This window comes from Saccoglossus kowalevskii, chromosome 19 (assembly GCF_978046115.1).
Source record: "Saccoglossus kowalevskii chromosome 19, keSacKowa6.1, whole genome shotgun sequence".
Taxonomy (NCBI): domain Eukaryota; kingdom Metazoa; phylum Hemichordata; class Enteropneusta; family Harrimaniidae; genus Saccoglossus; species Saccoglossus kowalevskii.
In genome coordinates, this window is record NC_140659.1 from 992478 (window position 1) to 1010835 (window position 18358).

General features: G+C 36.4%; 1 protein-coding gene across 1 annotated transcript in view; it reads left to right on the forward strand.

Moving 5' to 3' along the window:
• Positions 1-17458, forward strand: part of LOC102810099 (proteasome subunit alpha type-1-like) — a 71441-nt gene extending 53983 nt beyond the window's left edge. The window contains exons 7-9 of the mRNA XM_085493489.1: positions 10026-10105; positions 16490-16561; positions 16894-17458. Of these exons, the coding sequence (XP_085349615.1) occupies positions 10026-10105; positions 16490-16561; positions 16894-17058 (317 nt within the window). The 3' untranslated portion in view covers positions 17059-17458. The remainder of the gene's footprint in view (positions 1-10025; positions 10106-16489; positions 16562-16893) is intronic.
• The last annotated feature ends 900 nt before the right edge of the window (positions 17459-18358 follow it).

Here is an 18358-nt window from a genome sequence, read left to right on the forward strand (position 1 = left end):
CAGCAACTGCCTCCGGGTCTCTTCTTGCCGAAAGGTTGTTTCTACATTCAAAACTAACTGATGGAGAATTCTCAATACCTGTTAAAAAACCATGGCGTAGCCCTGAGCATAGATTTGTAACAAAGTTCCTGTCAGGGTGCGTAATCAAGTCATGTTCAAGTTTATCCACATTCACTGAAGCTCCAGAAGTCTTAGGCAGTCATTGTACAGGTTTGTTAACAGATGGAGATTTAGGACATTTGTTTGCTGGATGTTTATCTTTGCAATTGTAACATATATGTAGCAAAGAACAGAAATTCCTTGTACAACCTTTATCCATGTTAAAATTGTTACAAATCTCCCTGCCACCTTGGTATACACGTGGTCGACCCCTAACATCTGTAATGCCCCGACCAGTATATTCCCGCGTATACTGATTGCGTGGACAGAAATCGTGGGAGTGCAAGGTACTCTGACATCTGAAACATGAGACAACATTTCTGCCAGCAGATAATCTTGAGAAAATTTTACTATCCCGTATTGACCAGTCTATTTTAATCTCACGCTGCAACCAATCCGCAGCACGAGTAGCAAATTCTTGGTGATATTCATAGAACATTGAACCTTCAAAACTGTTAGACATGCTAATAATATCAGTGGTATATAATTCAAGTTCCTCGCGCCTAGCCGGGAAAGCCTCACACATGATTGCTTTGTACTTTCCAAAAGCAGTCAAAAATTCGCTTAAAGTTAAAATCTTATTTAAGCGATGATCAACGTTACCCCTAATTCTGATCTCATTGCCAAGTGAATCAGAAATTAGCTTGCTGCCCAACAACTCGTGTGACGGTATAAGCAAAGCCGCAAGATTGACATATTTCCCTTCAATAATGTTCTTTCTCAGAGACGATGAGACTGATATAAGACGCGGCAGATCGTTCGATGATTTTCCAAATTTATTTATCTCAGTAGAAAAACCTGAAGACTGACCTGAGATATTTGCTTGGGTGGTGTTGCCTGTTGTTAATCGATCCTCCGGTTGAAAATTCAAACGTTCGGGGGCCGTAACTATAGGCACACTACAAGATGATGCCGCCGCCATATTGGAATTACGTTGTTGACACAGAAAGTCTAATCTTTCGTGTATACCATGCATGGACTGTTGTAACGCAACTATTTCGCGGCGATTGTCCATTTCGGTTGCCGATGCACTAGTAGTACCAATATCTCTTTCCAAAGGCCGATTCCCAGACAAAATATCTTCAGGTGGACACGTTTCCGTGCTAGCGATCCCATGCAAATTACTTGCACGCGGACGTATCTCTGTACTAGTTGATTGTGTTTGTTCATTGTGCTCAGGAATGTTGGCATTATTCGTCGATATAGAGGGAGCGTTCCGTCTCTTATTCATGTTATATGTCTGAATCAGTACCTTCCTGGACGACGTGTGATGCATAATTATGCCTACCCCTTCTAATTTCTGTCTCAAAACCGCAGCCGACCAATTATTAGGATTATCTTGGTCCAAAACTCGAGGACACCGTTGCCTTGCTAATGAACGAGTCGAGGGCCCCGGACGACTTGGGGTAACTTCGACTCTTTCTTGACGAGAGTTTGCTACTTGTGGCTCTTGTTCACCGGCCGTGCGTCGCTTCCTGCCTCTTCTTCTAACGTTAGTAGTGTTCTCCATGACGTGGAATGAGGAATTAAAATTGTGATAAATTCCTGAAGAGTAGCGCGAACAAACTAGTGTTACAAGATGGCGAAACAACAAACTAATGACGTCATGTAATCAATTAGTCACGCGAGTCTATGAGATATAACGCGAGATAAACGTCACAAATAATGTTCAACGTACTTCGTACATTAAACACACATAAAAATGACTTTCGTTGTATTTGACAATGATAAACTTACCGAAAAGCTGTGTTATTCTCGGTCCGTTGTCGCTGCAGGTCGGCAGCCTTTCCATCTGTGCTGGGACAGCACTTCCTGTGACGACACAACGATTCTCGGTCGCTAATGTCTGTATAATCCGCCATTTTATTTGAGTGTGTTTGCCACCTGACTTTGCCCGGTGACGTCATCATGTGCGCTATAGAAGGAGGTCTGTGATTTGTTGACTAAAATCGTCAATAGTGGGTCTCGTTGAAATCTCGTTACATAGGCATCGGGTCAGATGTACATGTATGTAATGCGGAATTTAAAAAAATCACAAAACCAAAATCAAAGTAAAATAATAATAAAATAAAAAGGCATTAATACAAAAGTAATAAAAAATAAAATTAAAATAAGTTTATAGGCAAAATAATTAAAGTCCGTACACTACATCAGATTTTAATCAGATTGGTGCAAACCATGTTCCGTACATTCGCCGGCCATGCACTCTGAAATTAAATGCGAGTTTTCTCGTAAAAGCAGGAACCAAACTACCGTACCAATCACAATTATCATGCAATTAAATACACTTTTTACATGCATAATTGTAATAAATGTTGTTGACGCCCGGTAAAAACACTCTGGGCCTATACTCGGGATGCCCTCAACCTGTTAAATGTCTAAAAACAGAGGGTGGGCTTGTGCTTCCATTGTAACTGGTTTTTGGAATTTTTTGGGGGACTGCCACAAGCAGTAAGGTCTTTAAATCTCACCAGATAGACTGTAGATGCATTAAGCAGTATACCAATGTGCAATGTTTTAATGGTTAACACGCATTTATTCTGTTGTACAGGAACAAGATAAAGCGAGTTGAAAAAATACATACCGGTAGGCTAGGACGATTAAGAACAGTGTCTCACTCGGAGTACAAACGATGAAGTCTGTCTTAATTAACATACTTTGTCTATTTGAAGCCAATGCTTCAAATACAAGCCAAAAGATCGTACTACAACATCGGCAAATCTCTTCCGTCTTGCGTTCAATAACATTAACATATTTAAATGAGCTATGGTAATTTGAACACGTTGGCATCTTCCAGTATTTTGATTGGTCAATTTGCGATTTGACCTATTAGGTCAATTCATGCAAGAGAAAGGACATGGCGGATACATTACAGCATCAAGCGTTTATATGCGACCGAAATCATTTGCTTACGATGAAACTAAGTTGAATTTTATTTGCATTTCATAACAATTCAACAAATTTATTAGTCCCAGTTTGGACGAAGTATGAAAACGGTGACTTATAATTCGGTCTCCATCCGTCCGTCCGTCCGTTCGTGCGTACGTCCGTCCGGAGTCGTATCTCAGAATCCCTTGGACCGATTCTGTTCATTCTTTGCATGTGCCTAGTACTTTATGTGGGACATATGCACATGCAGTGGTTTAGCGATTCGATTCAAAATGGCCGACTGGCAGCCATCTTGTTTTTTGAAAATGTTGCATTTTGGACATGCTTTGTCAGTTTTCATTCAAACTTGGTACATAGATTATACATGTTAGGATACATGTCCATGACGATTTATTTCACAATTGGATCAAAGATGGCCGACTGGCAGCCATCTTGTTTTTTGAAAATGTTGTATTTTGGACATGCTTTGTCAGTTTTCATTCAAATTTAGTACATAGATCATACATGTTAGGATACATGTCCCAACCCTCCATGAGTTCCTGAGTCTTTCTGTCCGTCCGTCCGTTAGTCCGTTAGTCTGTTCGTGCGTCAGTCTGTTCAACGTCATATTTCAGAATCCTGTGGACCGTTTCCGTTCATTCTTTGCATGTGCCTAGTACCTTATGTGGGACATATGCACATGAAGTGGTTTAGCGATTGGATTCAAAATGGTTGACTGGCAGCCATCTTGTTTTTTGAAAATGTTGTATTTTGAACATGCTTTGTCAGTTGTCATTTAAACTTGGTACATAGATTATACATGTCCGGATACATGTCCATGGCGATATATTTCGCAATTGGATCAAAGATGATCGACTGACAGGCATCTTGTTTTTGTTTTTTAATCTTGGATGTGCTCTGTCAGTTTTCATTCAAATTTGGCACATACATGTACTTTATACATGTTAAGATGCATGTCCATGACAATTTGTTTCAAAATCTGGTCAAGGATGGCCGATTGACAGCCATCTGACTTTTTGGCCTTACTACTATATTTCCATAATTTATGTACCATTTTCATTCGTAATTGGCACATACATCATACATATCAGTGTGTTTCATAATCAGACCAAAGATGGCCGAATAACGGCTGTTTTTATTTTGGCCATATTACTACAACACGAAACACATGTTTTGATGTAAATAAACAATCTGTTGTATACGACACTTGGAACTCAAGTTTCAAGAACAACGCGACAACCCTCCGCTTTAATATGATGAGCACAAAAAGAACTTAACGAGGACTGTGTCATTTTCAATGACTTGTTTTTTGTGCTTTATTATAATCACTACTGAGTAATAATCAACAATTGTGAAACGCAGCATGGTCGGATTGCGCAACTGTGATCGTTTGCTACACTAAGCAATTCAGTTGTGTTCGTTTTTATTTGAAACTTTGTTTAGAATATACTTTCGCTACCAATAAAATAAAAACAAATTTGAAAAATTAATTTTTAATTCAACAAGAATTATTAGTTATTTTTAATTCTGCATTGATTTCTTATTAATCCCCATTTCAGGCACAGCCTGACAGACGGACTATTAATTCTTATTTCAATTTTCCGTCTGTGACGTCTCTAACATTTTCTCAGAAATTCTGCAGCAGATATCGATGAAACTTGGCAGATTGATGAACAAGTCTCTGCCGATTATGCATGTAATTTTTTTTCTGAGATCTGAAAATCCTATGTTGGTTTCATCCAAAATTACCTCTCTCTACTGCACTGACAGTGCAACTGAGCATGCTCAAAATAAATAATTAGCTTAGATTGTAATGCTAAGGCTTTTAGTGATGTCATGACCTGGTCATTACTTTGATCTGAATTAGTGACAGATGGGTATCATTACCAATCTCAGTGGAAAATATGAAGGGATGTCAGAGCTACATTTTGATGGGAATTATAGTGGTGATAATGAAACAAACCCAGGTCCTGGTAATATATAAAGACCTGAATTAACAAAGAAGTCTAGTTGTTATTGAAGGTACATCAAGGTTTACTCAGATTTATGAATGCAGTTTCTTGAGCATGTATGAGACAGTTTGGTTGCACTTGTGTACTCTGAGATTTTGGACCCGGGTCAATGAAAGTTTTCAGTTATCAGATTAAGATAGCGGGAGAAAAAAAAAAAAAAAAAAAACATTTTTCAAAAAATTTCAGATCATGAAACATTATATTGTGTACTTTCTTTATCTTTGGTCCAAATTTACTGTGCGTAATTACTAGTTGTGGAAAACGTGTCCTCTATACATTTACATATCATGTTGAGTGACAGACTGAAGACAAAGGATTTAATTTGCATACTGATTTGTGGACCATTCAGCTTTATTATATCCTGTGTAATTTATAAATAGTGGCCGTTACGCGATCGCGATCAAAGCACAAACAAACATTACGATATAGAATTTTAAGCTTTTCTCTGTGTTTTATTTAATAACATAATATAATCATGGGAAGGAGTTCTAAAAATGTAAAAAACCTGGCCGCTGAAAAATGTCTGACACCGTTAAAAAGACATCTAAATGAAAGTGACCTTGACTCGTATTATAGTCAGCCCGCAGAGTGGTTTGAAGACAATACTATCAACAGTAACAACAAAGGTTCTGCGCAAAAAATTGTCCTGAGTGATTGTCATGGTGACACCGACAGTTCAGACAACGATGACGACGATATGAAAATCCTGGATACAGACACTGCTTCATGGTAGAATTACAGTCTGTAAATAAAATTGGCAGTGATATATTGATGTGTCGTTATTGTAAAAAGGGGAATGTTGTTTTGGCAGAAAACACGAACATTCGCCATGGCTGGGGGAGTCATCTTTACGATAAGTACATAAATGCAACTTCACGACTGATTTTTTTTCTGGCTTTGAAAAAGAGTGGACATTCTTTCGATGTAAACCGTAAGTTGGTAATCGCTGCTCGTTGCATTGGAAAGGGTCGTCGCACAATGCGTAAATTTACTATAGTTACATGGAATTACCGCCTCCTACCATCCCACTACGCTACATTTCATTTTTCATCGGGAGGAAAAAAGAACAGTGCTGACTTGGTGCTAATTGATTATAACGAATACGATAACAGTACACTCTCCATAGACAGAAAGTAATGCAAGCATATCTGTACTTGAAGGCATGTATATCCCACGAGTAAATATATGATGGCCTGCCTTTTGTTTAGAGAATCGATTGTACTGTTGACGCTGTTCAACATAACAAAGGGGTTTCAATAAATTAATTGCGCGGTACGCCATCTTGTTCAAGTTAGCACCCACTTTTGATGAAACTGTTAAGTTTTGTCACTTTTTATATAAAAAAAACACAACCATTTTTTCACGATATAACAGTCCTTGCAGATCAGATACTTGTATATTTATAAAATATGATCAAAATGGTAGACTTTTGGTAATTAATTAGAGGCCAAATTCGAAGAAACCTTTTTATTGAGTTTTTACGAAAACTAATTTTTGACTATCATAACTATTGAAGATGTCATCTTTTAACTCTTTTCTTAATGCTAAATGATGTACAAATTACACAATCTATTCACCACAAAATGGGCTAATATATGATGTCTCATGGACGTATATGTGAGCCGTTGACTTTGAGTTACGGCCATGAGAACATGGAGACGTTCATAAAATTTAGTCCATAATGTTCAACGGACTATATCTCCAGAACTATGAGGCACATAAAAATTCTGAGACGTATTTTCAAAGATCATTATCCTATAAAGCAACAGTGAAAAGATCAGAAACATAGGAAAAAGGAACACTATGTTTAGGAGGTTATCGGGAACGGTCGTAACTTAATCACCTGAGCAAATATTAACATGAAACATATATGATCGTATTCTATATCTCAGCTTTCTGAAAACATGTGCATTGCCATAACTGCATGCTTAGTAACCGGCGAGGAAGGTCCTAATCTCAATTAAACTACAGTACTCATTCCGCCCAACCTCCCGCTTTTATCGCTTTTTTTCCGACCGCTTATCGCTTAATTTCCGACCGCTCGCTGCTTTCCGACCGGAAACCAACCGCTTTTTTTTCGCTCGCTCGCTTTTGTTCGCTCTTGTTCGCTCGCATTTGTTCGCTCGCTCTTGCTATGCTGGCTTCAGAAACATTGTCCGCTTGCCAACTGACCGCTGGAGTAACGATGATCGTACATTGTATCTATAAACTTGTGTTTTTAAATTTAAATTTAAATTTAGGTTTTAATGACGATTTAAAATACAACGCGTATTGCTTCTCTGTATATTGGGAAGGGCGACAAAGACGCCTTCAAATCACTTGACACATTGTAACGTTTGCTACGCAAGTCAAACTGTTACCTGTATATACATATTTACGTCCTTGTGTGCCCAGTTCAAGCAGCTATATAACTGGTCAATCAATCGTGATATGTATTGAGTACTAGTATTTGTGTGTTGTGTGTGTGTTTCTGTGTGTGGTTTTGACTAAATTTATTCTGAACGGCTCTCAAAATAATTTGACACTTTGTTATTTGCGAACGCAACTCACACTATGACCCTTACTCAATTTGCATAAGTAATACGAATGCTGTAGTTCCGAAAATCTATAGGGTTAACTTTTGCTCGTGTCTGGGTGCGCAAAACAAAACTGCACATATAATCATCGCATAGCTGAAGTTCTACAAATCAATTGGACTTAAACTACTAGTATAATGACTGTGACGATTAATCGCTTGTCTGAGTACATGCGGCGACGAATTGTTGGATTGGCAGCAGCCGGACGAAAAATGAAAGAGAGGAAAACGTAAAACAAAACAAACGCAGCCAGTGATACATTTCGAAAATAAAAATACAAAATAAACGCAATCAGAGGAGCCGACGACGCACGTTGGAAATAAATAAAACGTGTTGTGACACAGCCTCATCAGACTCTTTCACTTAAGCAATATAATTATGCTATTTCCCAAAGCACTTATATTTAATACATTGACGAAAAACACCGCAAGAAAAATGTAAATCAGGCTTGTAATTACTGGTAACTCAAACTCGAACGCAATATTGATCACTGTAAAAGTGGATAAATTCGAATCGTCGTCAAATTCAAACGATCTCGTTGAATTTTAATAAAAAATAAACTTGATGTTTAGAATGACAAAAACAACAACATATTAGAGTGCAAAAAAAGTTAGCAGCAAAGAACGAGAAATGCATGTGGGAAAGCGATGAGTGAACTCGAGGAAAATTATGCTAATGTGAGAACAAGCCATATACCCCGCGGAATACTCGCTAAAACATCAAGAAAATGTGCCATTTCAAAGGGCACCCTTACAAATAATGTCTGCGATTGTGTGAACATGATAACGTGCAAACAAGGAACAGAGCTCGTGGTCCACCAAGGAAACTTAGCGATGATGCAGTTAGATGTATACGGGTGAACATTTGTATTATTATACCGAATAAATCTTAAAACAGAAATTGTGGCACTCAATCATGGCAATCTTCCAGGTCATCTTTAGAAAGATTTTCGGAGGCAAATTCAATCTCCACTCAAGGCTATCTTGAAGGATTGCAGGAAGTTGACCCTTACCGATTCATATTTATGAATTAATCGGGATTCAGGTACCATAGTGTTTGTAACTGAGTATTCAGTGGGATTTTTCATGCAAACATTGTCAATGGTTCCCCGAGACTGATCTTTCAATTTTTCCAAGACGTCGTCGAGATGCAGGTGCGATTCCTCTTAGCAACGCGTTCTATTTATTTCCAACGCGTGTGGTCGGCGCCTTTGATTGCATTTATTTTATTCTTTTATTCACGAAATCTATCACTGGCAGAGTTGTTTTGTCGCGTCTCACAACTTAATGTCCAAGCTGACTTTCTTTTGGCTGTAAGTGAACTTACGTACAGCTCATGAAAATATTTCGCCCAGAGTTCACAAAACGAAATACCCTGCAAAATTTGAATCCTTTATTTTATAACGAGACATTGGGCGCAAAAATATAAACCATAATTGTAATTCAACAAGTTTATGTAACGTGTTAGTCCGCTTGCCAGCCGCCTAGTTTAAAAACGCGATCTCCATTGATGTCGGCTTCGATAACTTCGGACAAGTAAGATGGGCGCCGGTCGACATTACATTTGCACTTATTGTATTTGTTTGACAAATTGTACAGTATGGTCATTCTATAACAATCGATTGGTCGTTTTTTTCACAGTCTTACTATTCCTGCAGATATTCTTCAATTGTTATAGGTGCCATAGATTTACATAACTTCAACTTGACCCGCGTTAAACCCAAACCATGCGTGCAAGGCAACAGTTATTCTACACACGGTTACTCAATGAATACCATACTCTACAGTAGACATTTTTCGTTCTCCACCAAAAATAGATAGTTTTATTTCATATTAGTTGTGTCAGTGTCGTATTTGATTTCACATGTTTGGTTCGATCTTGTTTATGGTGGACATTATTACTACGCGTATGTATTATTACCAATTTTATATGGCAGTGTGATCCACCGTATTTTTTCAACGGGCGTTCTATAAATTTCTGATTGTATTTATTCTTCTTTTAACATCATAAAAACAAAAATGATACACTTGTACATGGAACAATAGGTAATGAACTGTAAATGTGGGTGGTTGCGCTGTCAGGCGAGCGAGCGAGCGAATACTTTGCGCGGTCGAAAAAAAGCGGAAATTGTCCGGTCGAATTGAACAAAGCGAGCGGGAAAAAAGCGGGCGGGAGGTTGGGCAAAATGAGTACTGTATAACTTGCGTTTCCCCTCTCGCTGCCTTAAGGGAAATCACTTTATGATGAGTTGTACCCACATAGAGTACATATTAATTCATATTGTTTGCAGATGTTCCATGTATTATTTTAACATGAGTATTTTATAATTAAATAAAGGGGACTGTGACATTCATGTCTTGTTTATACAAACATTTTTTATTATGTTCAGATTCCTCAGATGAGCTTGTAAAACATGGACTATGTGCATTGAGAGATACACTACCACAAGAGGCAGAGCTTACTTCAAAGGTTAGTATACTTGTTAATCTTTTCCAAAGATTCCACTTTTGAGGAGTATGCTTATTTACTACGTGTAAGGAATTGGCCAACATATTTGTTGATCAAATTTCCCAGTCATGTGCCCAGTGGCCTCTACATGTAAAATCGAGGAAAGTAAGGGGTGGGCTTATCGTGATGATATCTTCAATTCTCTATTTTGGTAATTTTTGCTAAAAAGTGATATTTTCGACTTCTTGTTGAAAGCAGCAGGTTCAATTGCTTTGATATTACATATATAGGTACTACACTGGACCTCTCTCAGATTTGTTCATTTCGTGATGATATCTTCAATTCTCTAATTTTAGTAAATATTTTTATAATTTTTGGTAAAAACATCTTGGGCCTATAACCAGGAATGTCCTCAACTTGTGAAATGTCTGAAAATAGAGGGGTGGCTTATACCCAGCGAGGGGCTTATGACCAAGGAAGTACATTACTTTGATTTGGTGTCTGATGTGACTTTGATTTGGTATTTTATGCGATTAATATGATGGCTCATTATTATGATTTGGTGACTTGTTATTTTGATTTGGTGGCTGATTATTATGATTTGATGGCTCATTATTATGATTTGGTGACTGATTATTATGATTTGGTGGCTGATTATTGTGATTTGGTGGCTGATTATTGTGATTTGGTGGCTGATTATTGTGATTTGGTGACTGATTATTGTGATTTGGTGGCTGATTATTGTGATTTGGTGGCTGATTATTGTGATTTGGTGGCTGATTATTGTGATTTGGTGACTGGTCTCATAATCGTCTAGTACAATGATTTTAACTAATACTCATATGAGTTATTAATTCTATAGTTACTGTATAGGACTAACTTACTAGTAGCTTCCAGTGACTGCAACTCAAAACAACTTTTTAAAGAGGTTAGCACTCGGTCGAAAACTTCCCTCAAAAATTGTAAAAATGCAAGTTTTTGCTAACCTGGTGACAGTTGTAATTGTATATTACCGTAAAATCTGTATTAGAAGCCGCATCCCTAATAGAAGTCGCATCCATTCTATTTGAATAATTGAGAACCAAAAATTCATCATTTCTCATATGTGTAGATGCTCTAATAGAAGCCGCATCCCCTCTGTTGCATTGTACCATTTTAATAGAAGCCGCGGCTTCTAATACAGATTTTACAGTACTAGCAATCTCACAATGCATGTTTCATTGTCGCCACTACTGGTATAGTAATTCTATTGACAAAAATAAGCAGATTGAAAAATATGACTGAAGATTGATACATACAATATATCAGCAGGACTACATGTGAACTTGGTGCTGTAACTATTTTAACTCGCATTGTATATGGGAATAGTGTATTTTTGGTGTCTCATTATTGAATGCGGTAATGAAAGCTGAACCTGGCCGTTAGATATGTAAATGGCAATATTTAAAAAAATGCTACAAGGCTCTTACAATATGTATATACCGTAAAAACGGTCCCTCTAAGAATTCGGCCGCCTGATTATTTGCCGGGTTTAAGTATTTTATTGACCTCCAAGTTTTCGTCTCACTAAAAATTGTCGACTTATTCTTATTCGAAAATTGTGACCAGTTTTGGTTTTCCCCCAAACGAAAAAAAAAATTGATGTGATTGTCCAAACGGGACTTTCCCCGAAGGCGTGAATCTAAGTTTCTGATTGACTGAGAGATTTTTATTTCATTGGTAACAAAAGTATATTGTAAATGAAGTTTCAAATAAAAATGAACACAACTGCATTGCGTAGCAGCAAATGATCATGGTTATCCGAAATCTGGTTATGCTGCGTTTTTGAATTGTTGATTATTACTCAGTAGTGATAATAATGTACGCAAAATAAATTCATTGAATTGTTATGAAATACAAATAGAATTCAACTTAGTTTCATCGGTCTCATATAAACGCTTGATGTTGTGGGATGTCCGCCATGTTCTCTTAGATCAAATATGTCAATATGCTAATTAACCAATCAAAAAGCTGGATGATGTCAACGTGTTCAAATTACCATAGCTTATTTAAATATGCTAATGTATTGAACGCAATGCAGAAGAGATCGATTTTGATGGGAAAACGGCATGATTTTTTTTAAATCAAAAATTTTGTTGTTTTCAAAAAATAAACTGAGCATGTGAAGAATAATTTAACATTGTTTACAGTGATAACAGCTCATTGTCGAAACGAAGCTTACCCATTTACGCTAGTCACAATAAACATCATATTCTTGAATAGGCGTCAATGACTACGGTAAAACTTAGACTCTATTTTAGGCATCAGGAATGATTGAAATGTTCGAAAAATGACACCAAAATACACCTTAAAAGTCCCATTTTACTCTGAATCTGGTCCCTCAAACAAGGGACATGTGAACTTTGATTCTAACTGGATATATTGCACTGGGTCGGGAGATACAAACTGTCGCAGTTGCTAAACTTCCATGTATCTTATTGTCCAATGAGTACCTGTATTTCGAACATTCACAAGTTGTTCTAGGTAGTGCGAGACAGCTTTGTCTTTTGACCTATTAGTTTTGTGCTGACCTCTTCTCTTGATGTTTTGTTTTCTTTGTCATAATACTTTGTTTTGATTTTGAGTTGTTTAGGCTACAACTCAGCCACATCAATTTGACGGACATTCCATTTTTTAAAAACAAACGAAGCACACTGTCTATCATCCCCATTTTTTTCATTTGCCGATTTCTATTATGAAAAATTCGATGGTTCGAAAATGCACCTTAATTTTGACTTTAAAAACATGTCAGATTTCCAACACAAATAATTTAAAAACCGGTCGAAATTTTAGAGTTTTTATGGTACTTACTTTTCCATTTTGTCATTTCTGTTTATAACAAATCACAAATAGACATTGCATTTACAAAAACTGTAAACATAATTTCACCTTTCAAGTGGAGTATTTCTATTGTTAGAGTAAAACAATTATTTCCTTATTATTTAGAAGCTCATCTCAGCACATGCATGTATAAACCAAAAATTACATTTGTTGTATATTGAATGATTAAAATATTACTTATTTTGACCATAGAAACACCACAGGGAGTTGGACAAACTTGTGTATTTTAATAAATTATTAAATAATAAAATGTTATATAACTTTTCTTTTACCTCCCCCCCCCCCTTTCCTGGTATCAAGTAATCACTGATCTTTGTTTATACCACTCTTTCCTTTATCAAAATCTTAGTTACGCGCTAATGTTGTATGCAAATGTTAATGCGCGATGTAGACACACCCTATTATAGTAAAATATCCCAAGGGTTGAAACGCACCAGGACTGTGGCATCAAATCACGCATTTGAACCTTTCAAAGTTTGTTTTCTTTACATATATGGCATCTGTAATGACATGGATGGCTTTAGAAAGTTACACAATTGCATTTGCACTTGAATATTTGTCAAATTAAAACTCATTGCGATCGAGCGACATGGCAGGAGCACAATCGTAAAGCCGGAAACCGGATGTTGCGATCTTTGACCTCTATCGCAAAGAATGACTTGTATATTGTTGTCACATGATCAGAAGTAAACAATTTTCCCATGAAACATATCGGATTTTTAAAGGTTAAAGGTTATGCTGGATAATCTTGTGTGACGACGCAAAGCTTTTATTTAGACTACCGTAGAAAATTATATGTATTATCAAGTAGAAACCATTTTACAGAAGAGTCACTGATTCATTGAAGTTGCGTTGCATCAGAGATTACACTCGCCGGATTTAAATTTTGCGCACAGCATTTCTTCTTTAATTTATTCTTGAATAAATTAAATGCCCACCCGTTTTACGGTTGTGCTCATGCCACTGTTCTGGCACGTTTCAACCCTTGGGATATTTTACTATAATAGGATGTGTCTACATCGCGCGTTAAAATTTGCATATAACATTAGCATGTGACAAAAGAAAAAGTGGTATAAACAAAAATCAGTGATTACTTGAAATCGATACCAGGAAGAAAAGTTATATAACATTTTATTATTTAATAATTTATTAAAAACACTGTAATTTACTAATAGAGCCAATATGGTACCCACTCAATTTTGGGAATATTTGAAAAGTTGTAGTTATTTAGGCAAACATGTCCTCTAATATAGAAATTGTACAGAAGTAGGGAGGTATGTAATGGCAATCTTGAGCTTCAACCTGAGCTTGCTCAGAGTCAACCTGAGCTCCACCCTGAGCTTCACCCTGAGCTTCAACTTGAGCTCCACCCTGAGCTTCAACTTGAGCTTCAACCTGAGCTTCCTCAGAGTCAACCTGAGCTGATAGTTGTTGCTGTTTTGTTCCATAGCTGTTTTTTAGGAAGACAGCTAAGGCTGGTGCTAGAGTATGGTGGGCTGTACATTTCATTACAAAATGCTACTCATCCTCAATTATATTTTGACTGCACAAATCACATGTTCTTTTATCCAGTACGTGGCACATTATTATGTCTGCCTTTCTCAATTTTAAGCTCATGGTTGCTTGTCCTGAATTTTGCAATTAACCTCCTAAGACCATGGTTCTGCATATTCATTAAGTAATTTTCAATTTTTAAATCTTGTTTAAAAAGTCTGTATGTTCTTAGTTTGTTTTAGCCAAGGTTTGTTTTCTATTATCATTATGCATGTAAAAAATCCAAATGATTTTTTTATTTTTTTATGAATAAAGGCTAAATTTTTCTTATTTATCTTGAGTTTACAATGGTAATAACATCAATATCTTGCATGAGGGTTTCTACACTTGTAAACCATTTACTTTTTACATTCTTATTTACTAAGTAGGCTTCTCTTAATAATATGTTATCAGAGTTTGTTACTCGGTTGAATATATATATACGTTGTTTCTTGATAAAACAGTCAATTGGGTACCTTCCTAGCTCACCATAAACAGCCATTTTTGGTGTGAGTTTGGAGAGACCAAGAATGAACCGACAAAATGAAAGATGGACATCCTTGGTTTGGTCTTAATGTAGCTTGTAATCAAATCATAGTACATCCATGATCAAACAAACCAGGGCATAGTCAAGCCTGGTTTTTACTCATCAAACTTTGCAAAATTTTGTTTTTTAATTCAGGTTAGATAATCAAATTTACTCGAATCCCCCTTCAAATACCAATATATGTACATACATGTATATCCCTGTGCTTATAAGTATGCTAATTTTTGTTACGAGGGTTAAAATGGCTGGACAACAGGAAGTGCTCTACCTGCTGCCAAGCTTCAAATTATGATATCACATATTTAAACAATGTTTTTATCGGTACTTTTAATTTGTTTCCAGTTGACGTTTTTGATGGGCAGAAAAAAAAAACAAGCGGGCGATGGAACAATCTTTTCTGTTCTGCAGTTTTACTCAAGGAATTGTACCTAGTGTTTATGTGTATTGTTTATGAAAGTGTTTTGTTCTGCCTATGTTATACCTCAGACTACTATAGAACAGACTAGCAACACCTATTGTATGTGTGAATTGGGGGGCATGTAAGAGAGGAGGTGTGAGCCATGGCTAATTTTGCTGGTAGTTAATTGACACGTCTTTACCCGAAGATCGCATGTTTTCGTAATGTCATTCTAGTGCATCGCACATATTTTCAGATCTAACTGAAATTCGAATCTGAGTTTTGAAATGAACAAATCTGAGAGAGGTCTACCCAAGGTACATATACAATGTACACCAAGTATCAAAGCATTAATTGTAAAACATTGACACGGACAACGACAGACAATCACTCATATGATAAGCTCCGCTCGACAAAGTGGACAGCGGAGCTAATAAAACTGAAGATGAATTACATAATAAAACTGAAAATAAAAACAATTACTTTCAGGTACTTTTGTTTACTATTACCTTTATCTTATTATTAACCAACTCAACTTCCATTTATTACTTTATTGTTGTAGACTGATAGAAAAATAATATTAAATAAACATTATTATTTAAATAATTAGTCAATTTTTCCTTTTCAGAATAAAATAAAACTGTAACTGCAGAAATAAAGATTAGAATAAAAAAAGGAAAAATGTTTCATGTGTGTGAAACAACTGCTTTAATGTGTGACTCCAACACAACTGATTTGAATTTAGAGCTTCTGTTGTAAACAATTTCCAGGGTTCAAGTTGGGTGGAGCCCAGGTTGACTCTGAGGAAGCTCAGGTTGAAGCTCAAGTTGAAGCTCAGGTTGAAGCTCAAGTTGAAGCTCAGGGTGGAGCTCAGGGTGGAGCTCAAGTTGAAGCTCAGGGTGGAGCTCAGGTTGACTCTGAGCAAGCTCAGGTTGAAGCTCAAGATTGCCATTACATACCTGAAGTAGGAGGTTGGTGCTTGATTTATCATGTGTGTCAGTCAAATTATATAACTTGTATATAATTGTATTGTTTTTTGTATTCACAGAATTGTTCCATTGCTGTTGTTGGTAAAGATGCTAAGTTTACTATATATGAAAATGATGATGTACAAACATTTGTATCCTTAATTGTATTATGTTTTAATACCCAGCATTCTGTCACGTATACCTACACAATCCAAGCAGTGCAGTGCACAATGACATCATTTGAAAACGTTCCAATGTTATTCCATCGGCCAATAGAAACCTCTTGTTTCTGTTTGAAATTTATAATTGTGAAGGAAATGGGTGTTGATAATATGTAATGAAATGAATCTGTGCATTGTTTGCTTGTCAGAATGAAGCATTTCTGTAATGCCAAAGTACTTTCAATTATTACAATGTCAATGACAATGTCTCAACAAAATATCAATGCATCACTGTGTTTCTCCTTGACAACATTTTCTCTAAGCTGGCAGGTATTGATACAGAGAAGAGGAGAGCACCAGCTACTGCTGCAGTGGCAGCAGATGCACCCATGGAAGAAGGTCAGAGGTCAGAGTCTCAGGCAACAGAAGGTGATCAACAACCTGCACCACCAGCAGCAGAAGAACAACAACAACCTATGGAGCACTAGTAGTTTGTTTTATAGTTTGAGATGTCAATTTTATTGGACTGTTAGTGAGCAAAGTTATCCTATATATTCTATTCTACACATACTTGTTATTTTGGCAGGCTTATCCTACAAACATTCGTTATGTTATAAGAAATGCAAATCTTATTCTCAAATTTTGTAAAGGGCCTTTGGAGTCGGTGCTGAATTGTATTTCTAACAATATTGTATATAGGTGTTCATTTTATGAAATCATCATGCTTGGTATTACAGTGATTCAAATATGTTGTACTGTCCAGTATGTCTGATATTATCTGTAATTATCTTGCATACATGTGCAACAAATTGATATTGTAATGCTGTATATGCAGTGGTCTATCAATATTTACCATCTCCCAAATAAAGTTCAACTTGTTATTTAAAAGTTTTCTGTCATGAATTTTTTTTATATTCAAGGTATAAAGAGATTATAGCTTAAAAGTAGTTGCACTTCATACCTTGTGCAGTTTATGTGAATGTACATGGTTATTTCCTACATCATCATCCTATTAGTATATGGATATTTAGGGAAAAATAAAGTTTATCGAAAGGCACTGAAAAAAACCTGAAGACATTAAACAATTCATATAATTAATCCATATGTCTTTTATTGTCCTGTCCCTGTTTAAACAAAGTCCAAAAGTGGTTTCATGTCTGTGCACCAGTGAGGAAGTGTGTTTGTGTGTGTATGTTCCGGAGTATTTTGACATGTCTGCTGAACTGGAACCAATTCTTATGTTGGCCAATTTTCTTAAAGCTTTGTAGAAGGATTAACCATTATGAGTAGTTGATATTTGATTTATAAGTTCTTTTTCATGCTTAGAGCAATTCACTTCTAACTCTTCACATAGATAGTACATTATAACGTACATGCACATATACCAGTACAATAATTTTGTAATATGATCAAAAACGGCTTACTGCTGACTATTGTAGTTGTAAAAATCATGTCTGGAACCAGATCTTAGACAATCTGCATAATGTTGATGTTAAATGAGATGATACATTTCCATTATGTACAATGGGAATTCCTTCTATAATTCACAGTAGGTGCCAAACTTTGCAAGAAGGTAAAGCATACATGTGCAGTTGATCACACATAGCCATGTTTTAAGTGTAACAGTCGCGTTTACATGAGGCTGACTAAGTGTAATTGTTGCACTTGAAACAGTATGGCGACTTGCATTACGTGATTCTGTTGAAAAATAACTGCATTGCTGTTGGTGAAATAGCTCAGTACATTGTTGTGCATATTACCATATAGGATGGCGAATGTATTCTTAAA